The sequence below is a fragment of the Eubalaena glacialis genome, chromosome 17 (assembly GCF_028564815.1).
Source record: "Eubalaena glacialis isolate mEubGla1 chromosome 17, mEubGla1.1.hap2.+ XY, whole genome shotgun sequence".
NCBI classification, from domain to species: Eukaryota; Metazoa; Chordata; class Mammalia; order Artiodactyla; family Balaenidae; genus Eubalaena; species Eubalaena glacialis.
The window spans coordinates 47,467,447-47,488,357 of record NC_083732.1 but is presented as its reverse complement, the minus strand read 5'-3'; the positions used below and the strand labels follow the sequence as shown (position 1 = coordinate 47,488,357).

The following is a 20,911-nucleotide window of genomic DNA, read 5'->3' as shown; positions in this document are numbered from 1 at the left end:
TCACTAAGGAGAAAAAAAATAATAGACTATTAAGTCATACTTATATGGCTATAAGTAGCCTAACACTCCTATGAGGTAGTTTCTCCTATGATTCCCATCTTACCTATGAATAAACTGAGGTACATAGTGATTAAGGAACTTGCTCCACAGCTGGTAAGTGGCAAAGCAGATTCAAACCGATGCAGTCTGGCTGCAGCCAGTGCTAATGACAATTCCACTCACCTGCCTCTGGGGAACAGAGGCATGACCTTCACCAAAAGCAGAATGTAACTAACAAAACATACCATAGGGAGGAAAACAAAACAAAGACTCCAAACTAAAGAACTGCACTGGGAACCTTATAAAATAGAAAAAAAAAATTATACACATCTGCTTCATTAATTAAACAACCTTCTCTGTTAATCTACTTACTGTCTGAAGGAAAGCAGGAAATGCTTTTACAGGAACACTTTTGTGGAAGGACCTAGCCTAAAAAAGGAAGACAAAAGGAAACTGGTTTGAAATACAAATATTTCTGGAAATAAACACTCTCCCTCTGAAAGTGAGCACAAAGCAACACCAGCAGTTTAAATCAGCACTGCTAGGGACGCTCTCGAAAGCAAGAAAATAGTTCTCATCTCCTGCCGGTTGAGATTAATTTGCCAAATCTAAAGGAATCAGGAAAAGGTACTATATTAAGAATTCTCTTCTTTCTTACATTTGGTTTTGGCATTTCCAACTGCCTTATAACTTTGACACCTCCAGCTCTGTGGTAAGGGGTAAATGAAGACATACAGGTGACCCTAGAATAACATGGGTTCACTTACACGCAGATTTTTTTCAACAGTAAATACTACCGCACTACATGATCCTTGGTTGGTTGAATCCACCTTGGATACAGAAGACCACCTATAAATTATACATGGATTTTCAACTGCGTGGAAGGTTGGAGCCCCTAACCCCCGTGATTGTTCAAGGGTCAACTGTACTTGCATACAAGTCCCAGCACCTTCCCAGCTTGGATGTCACTCCCTCCTGTCTAGATGAATATAAGATCCTTCTAGCTGATCTTCCTGCCTCTTCCCCAACCTTTAATTCATGCCCCACAGTCAGCCAAATTCATGTCCTAAAGTCACTGTTTTACTTTTTCTTTCTTTAACTTAACTCCCTGATAGATCATGTCCCAACTATTCATCTTGGAATTCAAAGGCCTACACATCTTGAATCTAACCTCATCTATCCAACCTAACACCCTACTACACTGGACTACAGAGCCCTGATCCACTCAGGCTGATGCCCATCATCCAGCCCTCACCAAGCCCACTTCTGTCTAAAGGGCTTTGTTTATATTGTCAGATACTGCTTCTTATTCCTGACTCACTTACCCCATCTACTACAATTGCTCTCTTCAAGATCATCCACAATTTACTAATCATCATACCTATCTTTTCTCTCAATCTCTCCAAGAAATGCAAAACTTCAGTATTCCCCATTCTTGGAACTTGCTCCTCCCTAGGTTTCCAAGACACTGATTCTGAGTTCTCCCACTTCTTTGATCATCCTTTCCTTCTCCTTCTTCCTATTAAATGGCCCTTCCTCCTCCTACCTGAGAAATGGAGGTGGGCTCGAGGTTCTGCCTTTGGTCTTATTGTTTAAATGTATATTCTCCTTGGACAACAGCATAGCCACACTTAGAGCTTTAAACATAAGCCTTCCATCTGGATGACTCCCCAATCTGTATCTCCAGTTCTGACCTCCTTTTAAAGTCACAATCCTGCAATCTGCATTTTAGCCCACCTCCCTAAATGCCCTCTAATCCCCTTATATTCAATGATGTCCAGCAGCTACCGATCAGCACCCAGCACACCACTGCTTTTGTATTGTAGTCTCTGACTGGCACCATCACCATCTATATTTGAACTCCATGCAGCCTTCGACTTTTCTGCTTCCTGATTCTGCTACAATCCAATCAGTTATCAAGTCTAGTTGATTCTTCCTCTGTTATATGTGTCTATGTATGTATATATGTATATACATTCACATACATACATATACATATAAAACATCTACCCTCTCTAAATCACTTTATTTTTAATGACTCATTATAGCTTAATTAGTTGGTTTTAATATTATAGTTTTAATATATTTAAGTTATATTAAATATGATAATCACTTGTTTGTACTTTCTGGGCTTTAATAATTTACATGTAAATTTTAGTTTCAGAAACTATTTTGACTGAGCAACCTAGATAAGTTACATTCGCTCATATCTTGGAAGCATTTAGAGTAAAGCTACCAAGAAGGTTTAAGAATGCAACAAATCAGACACTTCTTTAAATGTGGCAGTAAGGAGATTATATACTAGAAATTATTATTAGAGTAAGCAGGATGAAAGCCAAATTACAGTATGGTGAATGATGCCATGGTGGTGAGGGCCTTGAGGTAAAATGAATGTAGAACACTTATGCAAAAAAGGTTAATTGGGAGGGAAAAATAAGAAACAGAAGGGTCCAATGGGCTGCCTGTAACTTCAGAAGGCAGTAGCAACAAACCAGAAGATAAAAGGGGCAAGTTATCAGAAAGGCCAACTGAAAATACCAGCTGGGAACTGCTGACGATGCAAGGTCCTGGAAGAGTAGAAGAGGCATCAGCCTTGACAAGGCAGAAAGACACACTGTCCCCTGAGAGAGAAACAGTGAGTGGATGGATCAGAGAGGAGCCTAACTGAGGAAGCTGAGAGGGAGAAGGAGATTTTTTTAAAGTAGAAAAAGTTTATAATAATCCCTGAGATAAATCTATTGGGATTTCAGTGAGCGATGGATATGGACTGCCAAAGAGAGAACACTACAACCATGCTCTAGGAGTAGCCACAGCTAGAAATGATAGTTTCCTAAATGATTTGGCAAAAAGAGGCTACTTACATGCTTTAGGTGCAAGTGTGCCTGGCTGGCCATGTCATATACCACATCTCTCACATTTTTATCTTGGCTCTTCCGTAGAAAATCCTCTTGTGAAACACCATGCTGTGTGGGAAAATGTACACTACATCAGGATTCAAAAAGCACAATTAAAACTAGCTCAAGAAAACTGGTGATAGAACAGTATATACAGTATAATGCCTATTTTGTTTTCTTGTTTTTTGTTTTTTTTGGCATGCCGTGCAGCTTGCATGATGTCAGTTTTCTTTTTTTTTTAATATTTATTTATTTATTCGTTTGTTTCTTTGTTTGGCTGCACTGGGTCTTAGTTGCGGCACACGTGGCATGCAGGCTCTTTCATTGTAGTGTACGGGCTTCTCTCTAGTTGCGGTGCACAGGCTCAGTAGTTGCAGCGCGAGAGCTCTCTAGTTGCGGCGCAGGGGCTCCAGAGCACACAGGCTCAGTAGGTACAGCGCTCAGGCTCTAGAGCATGCAGGCTTAGTTGCCCCGTGGCGTGTGGGATCTTAGTTCTCCAACGAGGGATTGAACCCGCGTCCCCTGCATTGGAAGGCGGATTCTTAACCACTGGACCACGAGGGAAGACCCCTATTTTGTTTTTTTAAAATATATCTATATGTATGTGAGTGCGTATATAGACACACCCACAGACACTCTCTCTCCTGGAAGAATATGCAACAAGATGCTAACTAATGACAGTTGTAGGTGAAACAAAATAAAGCAAGAAACAAACAGATAAGAAGTTTAATAGAACAGACAATAATGAACCTCCTCCAGAAAACAAAAGTTCTCATAAACAGTATTCTTTTTTAATGGATTATTTCCTCCTTTAAAATAAAATAAAGAACAGGCTAAGGTGACCACTAGGAATAATTACTGTAATTGCTTGAAAGGGAGTAAGGCATCAACATGAAGGTACACCAAGTGGGGTTCTCTGAACCTTCTTACTCATAGCTCCACCACAGCCCTAAAATGCCTGACTGATAAAATTCTGACTTGATAACTCTGGAGCAAAAAAGCAATAAGCATGTGTTTCAAAACGGTCACTTGAATAGACTAAGCAAAGAACCAAGACAGGACCGTCCCTCCCCATATTCTTGAGGTAAATAATTACAGGGTACAAACAACGGCCTTACCAGCATACAAATATCCATGGGAAGGAATACTCTTCTTCTACTACCATGATACGGCGTTGCTCTCAAGCAAGTCACAATGCCTTGTGCTTTTCCAATGTGACTTGCGGCATGATCTGCATGAAGATCCTTTATACCTATAATTTTAGAAATCAACTGGGCTGCTCTTTTCTCTTTAAATGCATAACAAGTCAACAGAAGCAGCATAGAGAAATGACCTAAACATGTAAAAGGTGTGTCTCCCATGTTTTATATCTGAAAAACAGGATTTATGAGAGCAAAACTGGGCACAAAGACAAGCTGACCATTTACCATAAACAGGTTTCTGAACTTCAACTTTTAAATAAAAGAGTTTTCCTCAGAGTACAGCACACCAAGAGCACATTTGGAATTTTAATTAGCTATCGTGGAAAAACACTGCAAGTCTTGCATTTCTTCTCCTCAGTGCAATTTCCATATGACCTCATTTTAAGTATATGCTTAACAAACATTCTGCTCTTTGCTCCCTCCTTTCATTGTGTTGGCAAACATGTCACTGAATGTGCAGGCAGAACAGGTCCGGGACATTTGGTAGGGACTTGTGTTATTCTTTTAGGGTGACATAAAGACATATTACCTTCTTCAAATGGATGATATTGTCCTTGTCCCAAATAATTTCCTCATTACAATAAGACCTCACCAACTTAGAACAAAATCAAAGGAGGAAAAATACCATCTAAACGGCATAGTTGTTTTTTTTTAAGACAAATCTCACAAAAACTTTTAGATATACGGTTTTATTTCTTCTACCTTTTGTTTTTAAACATGGGGAAGTATTATTGACAGAGAAGGAAGGAGTCAGGCCACAGGCCTTCCAAATTGTAGCAGATGCATAAAAAAATAAAATCATCTGCAATTACCAGATTATTAATTACAGCATTCTCATGAGGTAGCTAAAGTCCTTTTATGAGAGCCTGGGTATTCTGATTAGTCTGCATTCCATTCCAAAGAAAGGTATATATTATATTCCCCTTCTTACTCAAAAAAAAAAAAAAAAAAAAAAAGCTATTCCTTTCTAGTTGGTGCAAAAAACTTCAGTGTTAAACTGGTTAGACTGTCAAATTATGAAAAAGTGAAGTCTAAAAGGTGTTTTCTTAACAGTATGCAGAGTTACCACATCGTCCAGCAATCCCACTCCTGGGCATATATATCTGGAAAAGATGAAAACCAATTCGAAAAGATACATGCACTCCAATGTTCATCGTAGCTCTATTTACAGTAGCCAAGACATGGAAGCAACCTAAGTGTCCAACAACAGAAGAGTCAATAAAGAAGACGTGGGGTGTGTGTGTGTGTGTGTGTGTGTGTGTGCACGCACACACACACACTGGAATATGACTCAGCCTTAAAAAAGAATGAAATATTACCATCTGCAGCAACATGGTTGGACCTAGAGATTATCATACTGAGTGAAGTAAATCAGATAAAGACAAATATTATATAATATCACTTATATGTGGAATCTAAAAAACAATACAAAGGAACTTATTTACAAAACAGAAACAGACTCATAGACTTAGAAAACAAACTTATGGTTACCAAAGAGGAAAGAAGGGGAGGGGGATAAATTAGGAGTACGGGATTAACAGATAACACACCACTACACATAAAATAAACAACAAGGATTTACTATGTAGCACAGGGAACTATATTATCTTCTAATAACTATAATGGAAAAGAATCTGAAATACAATATAACTGAATCACTTTCCTGTATACCTGAAATTAACACAAATTAACACTTTCCTGTACACCTGAAATTAACACAATTCTAATAACTACAATGGAAAAGAATCTGAAATACATATATATATATGTATAACTGAATCACTTTCCTGTACACCTGAAATTAATCACTTTCTTGTACACCTGAAATTAACACAATATTGTAAACCAACTACACTTCAATTTTTTTAAAAAAAAGGTGTTTTCTTTAAAAAAGAGAAGTATAAAATAGAAAAAAAAAAACTTACCCAATATTTCTAGTGTTAGATAAAGAAGAGAGCTCTGCGTGTTTTCAGCATAATTTTCCAGTTCCTGGATGTTACGATATGCTTTGTCATCCAAATTTTTTTCCTACAAACAAAATGCTTTATTTGCTTGACGAATTGTCAATATTTTATTTTTAAAAGGCACAATTTTTTTGCCCTAAAGAATTGAGTAATAAAGAATAAAAACTTTTAGTATAAATTGTTTATTACACAATAAAATAAGATTAAAATAAAATTAAAATATTAAAGTCCTACATGTTCAGTACTTACAAATCACCCCTCAAAATAATATCTCAGGAATAATCTCAGTGCACAAATCACCACGGACATGGGGTTGGCTTAATTTTTACTTCCTTCTAAAGCCTAAGATATCATGAGAAACTGACAACTGAGCTCTTACTTAAGTACTTCAGACATTATCTCCTTAATCCTAACAACTCCCTCAAAAGGAATTAATACTTTTTTCATTTTGCAGATGAAGAAACTGAGTTACCACAAAGTTAAGTAATACGCCCAAGGTTGCATAGCGAATTAGTGGTGGGGAAAAGATTCAAACCCACATATTTTGACCATTAAGCCCGTGCTCTTAATATGGAAAAGGTGCCTAGAAAAAGAAAGGAGATCACAACCAGGCCCTGCACCCCATTCCCCACAAAAGAAACTATGCTCAATAAACTAACGGTTGATTACCAGAACACACTATATCCAAGAAACAGAAAAATGTAAATCTTAGAACATCCAGCAACTTTTATAATAATACATTTACAAAGACTTGATAGCCAAGGTAATATTATTCCTCCACCCCTTCCTCCTTTTTTACAATCAGGAGAAACTGGCACCAGCAATGAATCCCAGGGGAAAAAATATGCTCCAGCTCCATTACATTTAAACAAATTGGAACATAATTCATATACCATAAAATTTACCCTTTTGAACTATACAATTCAGTGGTTGTAGTATATTCACAAAGTTGTGCAACTATCACCACTAATTCCAGAATGTTTTCTTTTCATCACCTCAGAAAGAATCCTGTATCTATTAAGCAGTCACTTCCCAGTTCTCCCTTTCCTTATCTCCTGACAAACCTCTAACCTACTTTGTCTCCATGGATTTGTCTGTTGTGAACACTTTATAAAAATGCAATGATACAATATGTGGCTTTTTGTATCTGGCTTCTTTCCATTAGCATGTTTTCAAGGTTCATCCATGTTGGCACATCTTTTAGTATCTCATTCCTTTTAATTGAAGAAAATATGAATAATATTCCATTGTATGGATACACACATTTTGTTTATTCATTCAACTATGAGTTGTTCCCACTTTTGGACTATTATGAATGAACATTTGTGCACAAGTTTTGTGTGGATACGTTTTCATTTCTCATACCAACCTAGGAGTGAAATGCTAGGTCTATGATAACTCTAACTTTCTGAAGAACTGCCAAACAGTTTTTCCAAAGCAGCTGCACCATTTTACATTTCCATCAGCATTGTATGAAGGGTTCCAATTTCTCCACATCCTCACCAACACTCATTATTGTTCATTCTTTTTATTATAGCCATCCTAATTGGTATGAAGTGGTATCTCATTGTGGTTTTGATTTCCATTTCCCTCATGAAAAGATGTTGAGCATCTTTTAAGGTGCTTATTACTCATCTGTATATCTTCCTTGGAGAAATGTTTACTCAAATCCTTTGCCCATGTTTAAGTTGGGTTATTTGTCTTTTTATTGTTGAATTATAAGAGTTCTTTATATATTCTAGATACTAGTCCCTTATCATATATATAACTGGTAAATATTTTCTCCCATTCTGTGGATTGTCTTTTTGCTTTCTTGAAGTTTTTACTTTTGATGAAGTCCAATTATCTATTTTTTTTTTTATTGCTTGTGCTTTTGGTATCATACCTAAGAAGTCACTGCCCAACAGAAAGTTAAAAAGATTTATGCCTAGGTTTTCTCCTAAGACTTTTACAGCTTTAACTCTTACATTTAGGTCTTTGGTCCATTTTGAGTTAGTTTTTGTATATGGTATGAGGTAGGAGTTCAAATTCATTCTTTTGCATGTGGATAGCCAGTTGTCCCAGCACTGCTTGTTGAAAAGGTTATTCTTTCCCTCACTGAATTATCTTCATACCCTTGTCAAAAATCAGCTGACTATCAATATATAGGTTTAGTTCTGGACTCTCAATTCTATTTCATGCCAATATATATGATCTATATGATCAGTATATATTGATCTACATGTCTATGGCAGGTCAATACTACACAGTTTGATTACTGTAACTTTGTAGTTAAGTCTCAAAATTGGGAAATGTGAGCCCTCCAACTTTGTTCTTCTTTTTCAAGATTCTTTTGATGATTCTGGGTCCCTTGCATTTTCATATGAATTTTAGGATCAGCTTGTCAATTTCTCCAAAAAAGGCAGTTGGAATTTTTATAAGGATTATATTGAATCTTTAGATCAATGCAGGGAGATTGATCCCAGTCCTTTACTTTTAAATATCCCTCCATACAAAAGCCAAATGTTATATTCCATTAAACAATGGAAAAACTGCTATTTTTTCATTAAGAAAAAAAGAGATTTTCCATTATCTGTCTTGAGTTCTCAAATTTTCTTTACCTCATGAAAACTGAAGACACCTGAAAAATACATTTTCTTAGTACTAATTAATTCTATAGGCCAAATGAGCAATTTTTTAAATGTTAAAGTCATTATCTCATTTTTGCTTATATTATTACTACTATAGCCTATGGTTATTAATAGATTGTATCCAAATAAACTAAGTAAACTTACATTTTCAGGACAACAGTATATGATAAATATCAGGCCAACAAGGACACTTAGCCAACAATGTGTCAGAAAGATTACACAAATCAGCCCAGGTCATCAAGCAATTTGCATGCTTGGTTAGAACTAGAACTTAGTTCTAAGAACTCAGTATAAGACTCCATTTGCTAGAACTGTTGAACTTTCCTTATTCCCTCTATTTGGACAGAGATCCAAGCACTGGGTATGCATAATGATGTGTGTACAACTACTCAAGTTTTGATGATATTAAGGAATTATCCATACTTTTTTAAGGTCTGGTAATCATATTATAGTTATGTTTTATACAAGTTTTTTTCTCTCTCTTTTTTTAAATTTTTATTTATATTGGAGTATAGTTGATTTACAATGTTGTGTTTAGTTTCAGGCATACAGCAAAGTGATTCAGTTATACATATACATACATCTATTTTCAGATACTTTTCCCATTTTAGGTTATTACAGAATATTGAGTAGAGTTTCCTGTGCCATACAGTAGGTTCTCGTTGATTATCTATTTTATACAAGTTTTTACCTTTTCAAGATACATGTATATGTACAGATCAAATAATAACATGTCTGGGGTTTACTTTAAAATAATCTAATAGGGTTTAGGGAGGGAAGTTGGTAGAATATAGATGAAATAACATTGGACATGTATTTATAACTATTAAAGCTGGGTGACAGATACATGAAAGTATATTACACTATTCTCTCTACTTTTATATAAGCCTGAAAATTTCTGTTTTAAAAAATTTCTGTTTTTAAAAAACAAACTAGTCGAGTGTGGTGTGCACACGCATGCCTCTGCCTGGGTGCCTGTCTTTGCTTGTCTGTCTCTAGGTACGGGGGTGGGCAGCTGAGGTGGGTGGCATGCAGTGATGGAGAATGGATAAAATGGTACAGTTCTCTAAAAGTTTCCTTCCTCCAAATTTTTTTTTTTTTAATTTTTATTTATTTATTTATTTATTTTTGGCTGCGTTGGGTCTTTGTTGCTGTGTGTGGGCTTTTCTCTAGTTGCAGTGAGCGGGGGCTACTCTTCGTTGCGGTGCACGGGCTTCTCATTGCAGTGGCTTCTTTTGTTGCGGAGCACGGGCTCTAGGCGCGCGGGCTTCAGTAGTTGTGGCATGCAGGCTCAGTAGTTGTGGCTTGCGGGCTCTAGAGTGCAAGCTCAGTAGTTGTGGTGCACAGGCTTAGTTGCTCTGCGGCATGTGGGATTTTCCCGGACCAGGGCTTGAACCCGTGTCCCCTGCATTGGCAGGCGGATCCTTAACCACTGCGCCACCAGGGAAGCCCTCTCCAAATATTAATACACATACTAAAACAGTTCCTCCCTGAAGATTAGCTTAAGGATTAAAAAGGAAGAAAAAACTTAAGACTTGAGCAATTTCAACTTACTCTTTCATCAATGATTTTCATAAGCCATCTTTTAGTCAGATTATGTCTTTTGACAGCCTAAAAAAAACAAGAGTTGTAAGTTTTAGAAAGTACTAGAAATGACTTCTGTAGACCCGAGTAACATAAACAAACCAAATACAAAACTAGGTAAGGGAGCATTTGTAATGCATCACCAGATAGATAGCTATGTTAAAGAACTAGGGAAAAAAGAGAATGTCCCTAGAAAACATTTCAAAACATTTCCAAGTAAAGATAATATAGCCAAAACTTTTCCCCTAATTTGTCTTTTTTTTCTTATACTATTAGTAATTTAGTGATTCCACTTTCAAAACAAAAACAAAACAAGAATTAAGCAGAGCGGAGCTTCTCTGCTATGTGATATGCCCCAACTTCTATGCTTACTTATTACACACAAACTTTTTTCCATAAAAATGAAGATTCTATTTAATGAAAATAAACACTTTCCAAAAAGAAAACAGTAATAAAGCTCCAAAGAAAACAATCTGCAGGGTACAGTGTTATCTTACAAGTAAAGACACTCTAGTAAGAAAGAGAACACTAGTGCTCAGATCTTGGCCTCTAATACCACTCCCCGCAAAGCAAACAAGAGCCTAGAAAATGGGTGATTCCAGAGCTGGAGCAAGGGAGATTCAAGATGATTCTAGACAATTTTATTGTGCCAGAAAATAGAAAGTGCTCAAAAAACAATGGGAGGCATGTCAGGACACAGAAGCCAGTTTGACGGGACTCCCACTGTCCAAATCTGGGACTATTTGAACACCAAAATAATTAAGTATAGTAATAAGTTATAAACTACTGAAAAAAACAGGAATTCATGAGTTTATACCAATAATTAATAAACAAATAAATAATATAGGAGAGCGAGAGCACTTGCTTATAGTAGAGTGCCAAGTGGTAAATGTGAACAGAGCATCAGAGTTGCGAAATTATCATTCTGCAATCATAATAATAAAGACTGGATAAGACAAGAACCATCAATGAATGCAGGAAATTTCATGAGAAGTTGATGAGGAACAGGGCATTTGCATTGTCTTAAAGTTGATTAGTTACAAGGGGAACTATAATTATACAGTAGATTACACACTGGGAAAACCAGGCAACATCTTGACTGTTAACGAAAATGAACAATGCCAATAAAGGACAGATGAACAAAATGTGTCTCCAGATGTGATACCCTGAGAATACATCACCTATGCAGTATTCTGGACAAGAATGCATAACCTGAATCATTTAATCATGAGAACACATCAGACAAATCCAAAATGAGGAATGTTCTACTACCCAAAAAAAAAAAGAAAGAAAGAAAGAAAAAAAGAAGGGGTTACATTCTTCAAAAATATCAATGTCATAGAAAACAAAGAAAAGCTATGGAAATGTTCCAGATTAAAGTAAGCTAAAAAGACATAACAAAAAAAATACCTAACTGGATCCTACACTGGAGGGGAAAAATACATTAGTGGATATTATTGGGTCAAGTGACAAAATTGGAATATGAATGGAAAATTAGATGAAAAGTGTTATATCAAAGTTAAATTTACTAAAGTCAATAACTATTCTGGTTATATAAGAGAATGTCTCTATTAGGAAATACTAAAGTATTTAGGGACAAAGGGACATGATGTATGTAACTTACACTCAAATGATTTAAAAAAATTATGTGTGAAAATATATACAGAGAGAGCATGCTAGCACACACACACTTGAGTGAGCACACAAAATGATTAACAAATGGGATAAAATGTTAACACAACAGGTAAATCTAGGTAAAGGATATAGAAATGTTCTTATACTATTTTTAATTTTGTAACCTTTCTGAAATTTTGAAGTTATTTCCAAATAAGTTTTTAAAACATTGTTTTCTTAGCAAGTCAACACTAAGTATAATATATTTTCACAATAAATAAATATAGTAGTGAAACAAAGTCTTAGGAATATCCTACACTTCAACTGAGACTCTAAGATGTCACTGATACTAAAATGTAAAGGCTGACATGCTCATCAATACACATGGATGTGACAAAGGGTGGATCTGTGGAGAATGGAGCCCACTTTGCCCTACAGGAACTTAACAGAAGCTAAAAGAGCTACATGGAGCTGGTTTCCAAGTGCTCTCAGCATTATTACAACTACATAGCAGGACTCTCTACAGGCCTCTCTCCCCAGGGCCAGGAATCAGCCTGGGATACCTCAGTCATTAGAGTCCTGCTCTTGCTTTATTTTGCACATGTCTGAGTAGGGCAGGACTTGTTTGATCTTTGTAACCACATCATCAAGCACCATTCCTGGCATAGAAAAGTACTCAATAAATACTTAACCACTGAAAAGTCAGACTCCTATTTACTCAAGACTGACGCTATAACAGCTGTAGTTCCTTGACCACAAAATATAGCTCTCTTGTCTGATTCTGAAGGAAATCGGAGATCAAGATAAAAAATAAATATTTATAAGAAGCTGAAAACCTGCTGAACAGAACTATCAAAACTTTGGAAACAGAAGCCAAATAGAACAAAAACCTTGGCTATAAATATTAGAAATTATAGATATTCAACTATTTTGTACCCTAAAGGCACCAATTAAACAGTGTGGCAAGAATGTACTCTTTGGACAACATGTCACTGTTTCCCTATTTAATCTTCTAAAGAACCTGAAACTCTTCAAACAATCAATTGAAAGTTTGACTGGACAGTGGCGCAATAAGGGTATGTTCCAACAGAATGGGGAGGGGTAGGGAATATGCAATCAGGACAACTGGTCTGAACACTACCTGCTTCTTTCAAATACTCATATTAACCTTCAATACCTGTCATATTAGAAAGCTGGCCAGGGACTTCCAGCCAGTGGCACAGTGGTTAAGAATCCACCTACCAATGCAAGGGATATGGGTTCAATCCCTGGTCCGGGAAGATCCCACATACTGCAGAGCAACTAAGCCCATGTGCCACAACTACTGAGCCTGCACTCTAGAGCCCGCGAGCCACAATTACTGAGCCCGTGCACCTAGAGCCTGTGCTCCGCAACAAGAGAAGCCATTGCAATGAGAAGCCCATGCACCGCAACGAAAAGTAGCCCCCACTCACCACAACTAGAGGAAGCCCGTGCACAGCAACAGAGACCCAATGCAGCCAAAAATAAATTAATTAATAAATTTTAAAAAAAAAAGAAAGTTGGTCAACATTAATCAACAAAATTTAAGCAGCTATTAAAACTGGACAAATTGGCATACATGTAAACACTGTGTAATTCAGATATGGTTTCCAGAATTTTTTTAAGAGAAGCGAAGGCAAGATAAATTTGTGTTAAAGAAATCTCTGACCTTTCACATTATTTCCTGACAAAGGTCAGAATCTTCAGTGCAAGTCTTAGCATAAACCTCTAATGCAATCAGGTTTGTATATAAAATAAAAAGAGCTTCTGGATTTTTAGAGAAACTTTTTTCTAAACTGAGTCACCTAGGATGAGATTCTTGAAGTGGGATGAATAAAGGTAAACAACTAATCTAATACTCACAAGCTTCCCATCCACTCTTTCTTCTCAGTCCCCGGTGGAGGGGCCTGGCTTTCCATCCTTACTGAGGCTCTGTGAAGTCAATCTGGGGCCCACAAATGGGGCCTGCCTCTGCTGGGGCGCAGACCTGAGAAGAGGCGTACTACTGTCAGGTCTGTCAGTGGCTCCCGTGACGGAAACTATCTTTTGGCATTCATCATATTACAATGGGGACACAGATCAGTGATGAAAGGCACCTAATTCCCTTTCTCTGTTCATAGTTCAGCATATTTCTAAACTGTGCATGGCTGTTTGTGAATGAGGACTCCATATAGCTTTAATGTAAAACTAATTACTAAATACATCTAGTTTACAAATAATACCCTAGCCCATAGGTTTCCATTCTCGGACACCTAAAACTCATCAACAAATACGCAATTCTATCAAACTAGACAAGGCAGTTTTAGATTTGTGTCTGGACAATGCTGAGAGCACGTCTCCTGTCACAAAAGATCAATGCATGATTTTCTACTGCCCAGAGTACGGATTAAAGCACTGGAATAAGGAGCTGCTGGGCGGTCAGACAGAAAATGTACCTGCCACTGCTTCAAAATTTGTAGGGTTTAAATTCTGCAATCAAATATGTGGAAAATAACTTATAAAGAGACCAGATTCCTCCTTCTTCCTTTAATAAAGAAATACACTGAAGATGTGTGCAAATTATTCATGGATGATTTTAAATTCTGTCAAATCTAACATATATCTGAACGTTACATGAGCCTAAAACTATTTTCAGGATAGATTCCCCATTGACACTATCCAAATGGTATGTAACAAAAAGTATGCTCAAATAACATTCTTGCAAATGAAAAGTAGGAGTCTTTTTTTGTTTGTTTGTTTTTTTACCTTCCATAGTTCAATGGCCACAGGCTGATGTGGTGGACTGTCACAGTATACATCATCCACAGTTTTTTTCCAAAACTGCATTCTCATCAGTCCAATTGTTTTCTCAGAGACGGAGTCCTTAACCTGTAAATAGTGTTTAAAAACTTTAATAAATGCATTGTTCACAGTCTCAAAAACCAGCATTTGTAACTGCATCATCCTATAATTCAGCCAAAAATTAAGTTTCTCTACATTTAATTTTTCCTTGAAGTTATGTATCATTTAAATTATCATCATTATGAGTTTCCTAAGTAAAAGCTACAAATTATTTGGTGCTTATTCAAAAATATTTTCAAGGTCTGCATTCAAAAATAGGAGCAATTCTTCTAGAAAAAAATTGCAAGAAAAAACAAGGAGAGGGAGGGGGATCATTTCGTTTAAGAGAAATTTAAGATAGAGATCAACCAGTCACATGTAGACCTATCTGAATCCTAATTTAAAGAGATAGAGACAACTAGGAAAATCTGAACACCAGACGTTTAATGATATTAAGAAATTATTGTTAAATTTTTAATATATAATAATGGTATTGTGGTTATTTTTTTAAGTGAGTTCTTTTAGAGATGCAAGTGAAATATTTGCAGATGGAAAAATTTGAGACTTACTTCAAAATAACCTGGAGGTGGGGATGAGGTGGGTGGGGAGTAAAGATGAGAAAACAAGACTGGCCATGAGTTAGTAACAGTTGGAGGGGGGTGATGAGGTATATGGGGGTTCATTATGCTTCTCTCTCTACATATGAATATATTTCATGCTGTATATGACTGAAGTTTTCCAAAACAAAGTTTTTACATAATAAGTGGAAGAGAAGAAAAACAATCCTCACAGGGTTAGTGATAGTAAAAATATTTTTGAGTCTGAAGATAAACCTAGGAAATAGAACCAGAGGCTTTTTAGAGGAAGCAGAGAAGGAACTAATATTTATTTATCAAATGTCAACAGGTACCAGGTACAGTACCAGAGGTTATCTGATCACAATCCTCACAACAAACTCACAGGGTCCTTACAAATACACCCATTTTACAAACACAGAAATTATGGCTCAAAAAGGTAGAAGTTTATCCCATGCTCTGCATACTCACAGCTCTTATAATGGAACCAGAAGGATATGTAAAAGATTGTGGGTGAGGGGAGGGGTTGACTACAAAGGGACACATAAGGGTTGATGGAATTGCTCTGTATCACGACTCTGGTGGTAAATACGTGACTCTAAGCAGTTCTCAAAACCTATAGGACTGTACACCACAAAAAGTGAATTTTACTGTGGTACATTTAAATAAACTCATTTATTTATTCACTAAGTAACTTTTTAAAAGAAGATTATTAGACTCTCTCCCTCACTTACTACTGATTAAGAATGGCCTTGGGTCAAGCAAGAATCACCAATGCATGCTAAATCTAGGAGGTAAATTTTTTATTTTTAATTGAGCTATAATTGACACATAACAGTATCTTAGTGTCAAGTGTACAACATGATTTGATATATGTATATATTGTGAAATGATCACCATAGGTCTAGTTAATATCTATCACCACACATAATTAGGAATTTGTGTATGTTGAGAACTTTCAAGATCTACTCTATTAGCAACTTTCAAACACATAATACAGTATTAGCTGTACATTACATTCCTATGACTTATTTACTTATAACTGGAAGTTTCTACCTTTTGACCACCCTCACCCATTTCACCCATCTCCCACCCACTGCCTCTGACAACCAGAAATCTGTTCTCTGTATCTATGAGTTTGGGGGGTTTTTTGTTTTGCTGTTGTTTTTGTTTTAGATTCCACATATACGTGAGATCATATGGTATTTGCCTTCCTCTAACTTATTTCACTTAGCATAAAGCCCTCAAGGTCCATCTGTGTTGTCACAAATGGCAAGATTTCCTTCTTTTTTATGTCTAAGTAATATTCCATTGTGTAGATATACCACATCTTTATCCAGTCATCCACCAATGGACATTTAGGTGGCTTCCATGTCTTGGCTATTGTAAATAATGCTGCAATGAACAAGGGGGTGCATGTATCTTTTCAAGTTAATATTTTCATTTCCCTTGGATAAATACCCAGAAATGAAATTACTGGATTATATGGTAGTTCTAGTTTTAGTTTTTTGAGGCACCTCCATGCTGTTTTCCACAGTGGCTGCACCTATTTACACTCCCACCAACAATGCACAAGGGCTCCCTTTTCTCCACACACTCTACAACACTTGTTATTTCTTGTCTCTTTGATAACATCTATCCTAATAGGTGTGAGGGGATATGTCATTGTGGTTCTGATTTGCACTTCTCTGATATTAGTGATGTTGAGCACATTTTCATATGCCTATTTGCCATATATGAGGTAAATTTTGATGAGGACCATGGTCTTAAAATGTCTCCTCATATTTAACAAGGAAAAAAATGTTAACACCTTGACTAGTGACCAAAATTGGTATCACCAATAAGAGGCATCCAGACATGTAATGCCTCCTTGTGATTCCCTGAGAAGGACATACACCATTTAGGTAGTTAAGCATTAGACTAGATATATATAAATATAATCATGACAAAAATTAAACTCCAAATGAGAAATACTCAATTTTTGAAAAGGAACAATATTGTTTTTAAAATGTCAATGTAATAGAAGACAAAGAAAGGCTGTGGAAATGTTCCAGATTAAAGGAGGCCAAAGAGACATGAAAACTAAATGCAATACATTATCCTAGATTGGATCCTGTACAGAAGGGTTAAAAAATGCCATAAAGGACATCATTGAAATCATCTGACAAAACTGGAAACCAGAAGGTAGATTAAATAAATGTACTGTATCAATCTCAAGTTTACTCAAACTGATAACTGTTATGTAAGAGAATATTCTTATGGTAATGAAATACAGCTCAAGTTTACAGGGATAAGGGCCATGGTGTAGTCAAGTTACTGTAAAATGATTCATAAGAAAAACAGTGCGTGTATGTGTGTGCATATTTGTGTGTGTGTGTGTGTATATATACACAGAGAGAGACAGAGAGAGGGAGAGAGGGAGGGAGAAGGGGAGAGGGGCACAATATGATAAAGCAAATAGGGCAAAATATTAGCAAAAGGGTATATGGGTATTTGTACTATTCTTACTTTGGTGTGTGTGAAATTATTTCCAAATAAAAAGTTTTTTTTTTTTTATGGTCTTGGTGCTGGTAGGTCTCTTAGCAATGTTTAGTGTTCAGATCCCATGGCATACGGTCTATTCTCAATACAGCATCAAGAGTAATCCTTTAAAGAAGATGTGGCATATATATATACACATACATACACACACACACACACACACACACACACACAATGGAATATTACTCAGCCATAAAAAAGAATGAAACAATGCCATTTGCAGCTATAAGGATGGACCTAGAGATTATCATACTAAATGAAGTTAGTCAGAAAAAAGACAACTACTACTTACCAAAGTGATATCATTTATTTGTGGAATCTAAAATATGACACAAATGAACTTATCTATGAAACAGAAACAAACTCACAGACATAGAGAACAGACTTGTGGTTGCCAAGAGGGAGGGATGGATTGGGAGTTTGGGACTAGCAGATGCAAATTATTATATACAGAATGGATAAACAACAAGGTCCTACTGTATAGCACAGGGAACTATATTCAGTATCTTGTAATAAACCATAATGGAAAAGAAAAAATAAATAAATACATTTTTAAAAAAGAGTCAATCCTTTTAGGAGGGAGATCAAGAAGGCAGAGTAGGAGGACACTGAGCCCACCTGCCCCCATGAACACATCAAAAATACATCTACATCACGGAAAACAACCTGGAAACTGGCAAAAAGGCTCTTCTACAACCAAGGCTGTGAAGAAAGATGCACATGGAGTTGGGGAGGAAAGGAGGAGAACCAATTAGGTTGGGACCCAGGCCCTTAGCAGGGGACACAGAAGAGGAGGGGGATATCACACACAGGCTCAAGGAACCACCCTGGGAAGCAAGGGGTTTGAGCCACACATCAGGCACCCCAGCCCAAGGGTCTGACACCGGTAACACAATTACCCTTAGCTGGTTTGAAAACCAGTGGGACTTACTGGAGGGCTGTAAGAAACCAAGACTCTGCTCATGAAGAGTGTGCACACACTTACTTATTCCTGGGAATAGCATGGAGGCTGCAGACTGAAAACTGCCTGCGGCTCTGACCAGCTGCCTGCTCCAGCCTCTCCTGCTCCAGCACTGCCCTCCACTAGGGCGAAGGCTGTCATGGCTAAGGGGAGTGCGCACACTTAAAGAAAAGGAAGCCAGCTTGGACCTGACTCTGCCTCTGAATAGGGTAAAGGCAGCCATTAACAGCATGCACATCAGGCTGCAGGCTGAAAACTGCCTGGGGCTCTGACTGGCTTCCCAGACCATTCCAGCACGTACCCCAGCCCACACCAGGCGCCTGCTCCAGCCCCTCTTGCTCTCGACTAGGGCTAAGGCACCATTGCTAGAGGAGTGCACACACTTAGAAGGATGGGAGCCAGCTCGGACCAACCCTCAGGGCTTGTGCTCCAGCACCTTGGGCTGGAAGAGCAAAGGAAAAGCCCCAGCTCACACCTGGCTCTGGCTATAGCCCCTTCATCTATAGCCCTACCTCCAACCAAAGTGGTAGCTGCCAGCACACCCCAGGAAAAGACATGACCTATGCTCACTTCAGATCCAGCTCTCCCACCAAAGTGACTGGGCACAAGCAGACTGCATAGGGGCAGGCCCATCCAAGGACACCCCTTCAAGATTGGGACAGGTAACCAATCTTATCACCTAACTCATAGAGACAGAGAAAGTTAAACAATATGAGAAGACAAAGGAATATGTTTCAAATGGAAGAACAAGAAAAAAACCCTGAAAAAAACCCTAATGAAACAGACATAAATAATTTACCACATAAAGTATTCAAAGCAATAGTAAAAAGAATGCTAACTAAATTTGGGAAAAGAATGAATGAACACACTGAGAATTTTAACAAGGAACTAGAAAATATTAAAAAGAACCAGTCAGAGCTGAAAAATACAATAAATGAAATGAAAAATGCACTAGAAGGAATGAACAGCAGACTAGGTGATAGAGAAGAACACATAAGTGATCTGGAAGAAAGAATAATGGAAATCACCCAATCAGAACAGCAAAAAGAAAAACAAATGTTAAAAAATGAGGATAGTTTAAGGGACCTCTGAGCCAACATCAAGAGTATTAACATTCACATTTATAAGGATTCCAGAAGAAGAGAGTGAGAAAGGGGTAGAAAATGTATTTGATGAAATTATGGCTGAAAACTTCTTGAAGCTGAAGAAGGAAACAGATTTCCAGGTACAGGAAGCACAGAGAGTCCCAAGCAAGATGAACACAAAGAGACCCACACCAAGACACATCATAATTAAAATGGCAAAAGTTAAAGATAAAGAGACTCTTAGAGGCAGCAAGAGAAAAAAAAAAGAGAGAGAGAGAAAAGCAGAAAAACATACAAGGGAATCCCCCTAAGGCTATCAGCTGATTTTTCTGCAGAAGCTTTGCAGGCCATAAGGGAGTGAGTGGCATGATATACTTAAACAGCTGAAAGGAAAAAACCTACAACCTAGGATACTCTGCCCAGCAAGGTTATCTTTCAGAACTGAAGGAGAGATAAAGATCTTCTCGGATAAGGAAAAAACTAAAAGAGTTTATCAGTACTAAACCAACCTTACAAGAAGTATTAAATGGTCTTCTTTAAGTGGAAAAGAAAAGGTTACAAGAAGTAAGAATTTATAGGGAAAAAAAAATGCCACTAATAAAGACAAATCATATAGTAAAGGCTGTGGATCAACCACTTAAATATTAAAGCCAGTATGCAGATTATAAAAAAAAAAAACTGTAAAACCAACCATAACTACAATAAACAGTAAAGAGACAGACATGAAGATGTAAAATATGACGTAAAAAACACAAAATATGAGGGAAGGGAGTAAAAAACGTAGATCCTTTAGAATGCATTTTAACTTAAAAGACTATCAGTTTAAGTCACGTAGATATAATTATTGGTCAACACATATGAACCCCATGGTAACCACAAATCAAAAACCTATAATAGATACACAAAAACCAGTAAGAAAGGAACCCAAGCATACTACAAAAGAAAATCATATAACCACAATGGAAGAAACGAAATGAAGAA

General features: G+C 37.0%; 1 protein-coding gene and 1 non-coding gene across 7 annotated transcripts in view; both read right to left on the bottom strand.

The window, feature by feature from the left end:
* NDUFAF6 (NADH:ubiquinone oxidoreductase complex assembly factor 6) overlaps window positions 1-20,911 on the bottom strand; it is a 45,821-nt gene that overhangs the window by 13,275 nt on the left and 11,635 nt on the right. For 4 of the 6 annotated variants that reach the window (XM_061171393.1, XM_061171388.1, XM_061171392.1 and 1 more), the window contains 6 exons: window positions 14,694-14,816; window positions 10,284-10,340; window positions 6,061-6,163; window positions 4,052-4,185; window positions 2,901-3,002; window positions 412-468 (listed from right to left, as the gene is read on the bottom strand). In XM_061171393.1, the coding sequence (XP_061027376.1) occupies window positions 412-468; window positions 2,901-3,002; window positions 4,052-4,185; window positions 6,061-6,163; window positions 10,284-10,340; window positions 14,694-14,780 (540 nt within the window). In that variant the 5' untranslated portion in view covers window positions 14,781-14,816. The remainder of the gene's footprint in view (window positions 1-411; window positions 469-2,900; window positions 3,003-4,051; window positions 4,186-6,060; window positions 6,164-10,283; window positions 10,341-14,693; window positions 14,817-20,911) is intronic. The other 2 variants (XM_061171389.1, XM_061171390.1) reach the window with 2 other exon arrangements.
* On the bottom strand, window positions 2,173-2,296 carry LOC133077504 (small nucleolar RNA SNORA14). Its single transcript, XR_009697772.1, has one exon. It is a non-coding gene; the product is annotated as a small nucleolar RNA SNORA14 (small nucleolar RNA).